General features: G+C 38.3%; 1 protein-coding gene across 1 annotated transcript in view; it reads right to left on the bottom strand.

The window, feature by feature from the left end:
- The window catches only part of LOC108756778, a 110,693-nt gene that overhangs the window by 54,356 nt on the left and 52,797 nt on the right, over positions 1–3,540 (bottom strand). Inside the window, exon 3 of the mRNA XM_018500819.1 lies at positions 950–1,182. Within this exon, the coding sequence (XP_018356321.1) occupies positions 950–1,182 (233 nt within the window). The remainder of the gene's footprint in view (positions 1–949; positions 1,183–3,540) is intronic.

Raw genomic sequence — 3,540 nt, 5'->3', positions numbered from 1 at the left:
GGCAAATTATGCGTCGCGGTAGTTAATAATTATTGCGGCCGCGTATGCGATCGTATCCCACGTTAAATCGCACATGGATGAACAAATTTGTATGATTTTTTAACGATGTTCTCATCAAAGGAATTTACAAGAATTAATTTTGTTTTGGCTTTTGCTTAATTTCATTAAAAGCGGACACTTTTTATGTGCAAGTTAAATTGATTTATAAAACATTTTATCTTTTTCAATCCATCAAAATTAGATCACACACCCAGAGAAAAGTCATAAAGAAATCGTTTCTTTCGTTGATGTTTTTAAGTTCAGGAGTCAAATCAAAGGTTTTAAATCGAAGAAAAATCTATTTTACTTCAAGAAATGACGTTTAAATTAAAGAGAAATTTATTTTATTTCAAGAAACGACAAATGTTAAAATCAAAGAAATTTTTTTATTGCCGTATAGCAATGGACACATTTCTTTGATTCAAACGTTCAATCGAAGAAACTTTTCTCTGGATATAAAAACTACAGCGAAAGAAGAAAAAAAAAGCTAAAAAAGAATGAGTTTAAATCTTTAAAGGATTTCCTTTTAAAATCTAGTTTTTATTACAGCTTTTCTTTAAGATTTGTTATAATTACAGGCCTGTCCAATTTGAGCTCCGAAGCCAAAACGCAAAGTCATCGACGCAAAAAAATACAATACGAGTAAGATCTCCGGGTTTTACTGTAAAATATTGAGATAAGTGTCACTCAGACGCATATCATCATTTTACAGTCCCCGAAATCTTACCCGTATTGAATTTTTTTGCGTCGATCGCTTTGCGTTTTGGCTCCGGAGAGAGCTCAAATTGGACAGATTTCATTTATTACGTATCATTATATTCCTTGCTTGAAAATACGACTGTTTCAGCGTCATTATGATAGCTTTCTCGTCTCCTGTAAAGGTTAATAAAAAAAATAATGATTGACTTACATAGAAGGAAAGCTCGATGCGGTGAGAGTGCTTCGGCACACAAGTAAGCGTTTCCGATCTGCAGCATCCGGTGTCGTCCGAGCACCTGTGTAATATGGCGCAGTGTGGAATGTAGGTGGTCGATGGGCTCGGATAGACGTCACGAACCGGAATGACTCTCGCGCGTGGCCACTGGCAGCTGCCTTCTTTGTTGACTTTAATTGCATGCTGTAGAGCCTCTCGGATTTCAGCACCTATGGCAAACATTCGCCTGTAAAGTACAATCCCGTGGGATCGTAGCCGTTAGAATGACAGAACGAAATTGACTAACTCGCTTTCGCCTGTCCAATAAAAAAGATGAAGCTCACAGTTATAAGGCTTACAGTCCTTGTTCCAAGTACGTGACAATTGTTGTTTTATCTCTTAGAAAGCCGATATATAGCTACATCTACTCGGTGGCGGTGATATTTGATTTGCGACATGTTTCTTTACGGCTCTTTCGAACTTGCGGCTTTCCGGATCGTAAATCTTCGAATTTTGAAACCCTCAAACTTTTCCATTCTCATGACATTAAGTTATTAGCTTTCGTAAGTGCCTTAGAGATTGCGTTAAAGTGGTATTCTCTTATATATGTTGTAACGAGCCACGAGTAATGTCATTTCTTCATGTAACTCATTAATTATTCTCTCGATAAAACGGAAGGCGAGAGCGGAGCTCTCATATTAAGTCAGATTACCAGAGAAGCCCGTCTTATCGAAACGGATCTTCCTTGCGATCCTCTGATCCGTCTGGTATGCTTGGTTTCTGATAATATACCGGGAAGAGAAACGAGAATTCGTGATCGAGATCGGAACGTGAGGCGGCTAGTTTGATCAACGAGCTCGGATGCATCTCCTGCATCAAGTGACATAAGTTACGAGAGCTTTCTATTGATTCAGCACGGAGATAGCTAATCGCTTTCTACGCGCGTTTCACGCGCTGTCGATAATTACGACGACACCGTCACTCCGCATAATTCGCTTCGGCGAACGGAGAAACTGCATTGTAGCAGAAAATCGGTAAATTCTAGCGCAAATAATAACAGCGTAGAAACGTCAACGGTGTCGTCGGAGAGGAATTCAAAAGCGATGTTGAGCCACTTAGGAAGCGATTGACCGATTCGCGAGGTCGCGGGTTCACGGGATCGCTCGCTAAATGATCGAAAGGAGAGAAAGCACATTTGTTATTCCTGCACGTCTACATAGCGTAGCAGTTCTCCACGCGTCGTTTGACACTCATTTCTGTAGACGTTTTACTTCCAAGATTATCGTGAAATGAAGAAATCTCGAGATGATGACGCGAAATACGAGGTATTTTTAGAGCGAGAACTTTGAATTACGGATTTACGACCGTTCGCGATGAAACGCAGCTCGATTGTGCACGGACGACGGTGTTAATCGGATCAAGTTCGCCGGTCGCATGCTTTACGAGTATACCGTGGACGAATTGAGGCGCCATGACGGTTTTTAATCAAAAATTATTGCGATGCAACGAATACCAACTATTTATACTCGATGACGACTTATCGCCCATTAAAGTGTCGTTCGTCATGTTGGATTAATTTATTAGCCATTACAGAATTGGTCGTGTGAAAGGTTGCGATACGCTAGAGCTTGCAATCACTTTGGAAAACTACATGGTCTTCGCTGTTGGGAAACAATACATGATCCTCGCTATCTTCCATCACAGGCGGTGGAGAACAAAATAAAGAAGATGTTATTTTTAACAAAAAGTATATAGGAAAAGAGATATTGTTTCAACAAGAAGAAACTGGTTTAGACTGAGAGAAATGTTTTATACGCGACAGAAATTTTGGTTAGAATAACACATATTTTTTAATTAGATAAAAAATAAGAAAGTAACTTTTGCAAATTTACGTACCAGCCAAATTATGGCTATTCATACGAAACATCGATCTTAGCGTATTACATGTATTTAGAGAGATTAAGAAATGTATAAGTTAGGTGATTTGCCGGCTCGAATAACTTTCTCGAAGTAACATTCGTTTTTTGCGCGCATCAGAATTCCAGCTGTGAGAGATGATTTCAGTGGAGATTTCGGAAGTGTACTTTTATGGAATTTCTCGCCCGCCTAATCTCGAGGGGCGATCATGATATGCTAATTTCCAACATAGGATTTACTCTCGCCGAGATTTACTTTTACGAGATCACATCGGCGGCGTTCAGAATGGAGGCCGTAAGGAATTCTAAAGTATGTTCTCCCACTACGCGTACATCCGATATTCAAACGTATTCCGGAATATATTATGAAAGAAAGAGATTAAATTCAATCATCTACTATTCTCTAATTTTTCCGAGAAAGTATGTCGACATACAATATCACACGGAACAATTATAGTTGAATTAACAAGATATGTTTGGTTAAGCAAATTTTGATGAAAGTAAACAGAATGTCTAATTATTATAATTGAATATTTTGATTACGCAACCAAAACATTTAGGTATGATATCAATTATAAGAGTTTAGTTAGTACGTATGTAGTAATAATATCCAAGTGTCTAGTTATTATAATCATATAAGATGAATTAATGTGGACGGTTAAATTAAAGGAC

Source organism: Trachymyrmex septentrionalis, unplaced genomic scaffold (genome assembly GCF_001594115.1).
Source record: "Trachymyrmex septentrionalis isolate Tsep2-gDNA-1 unplaced genomic scaffold, Tsep1.0 scaffold13, whole genome shotgun sequence".
NCBI classification, from domain to species: Eukaryota; Metazoa; Arthropoda; class Insecta; order Hymenoptera; family Formicidae; genus Trachymyrmex; species Trachymyrmex septentrionalis.
The sequence above is the reverse complement of the archived record's forward strand: the minus strand, read 5'-3'. Positions and strand labels throughout refer to the sequence as shown.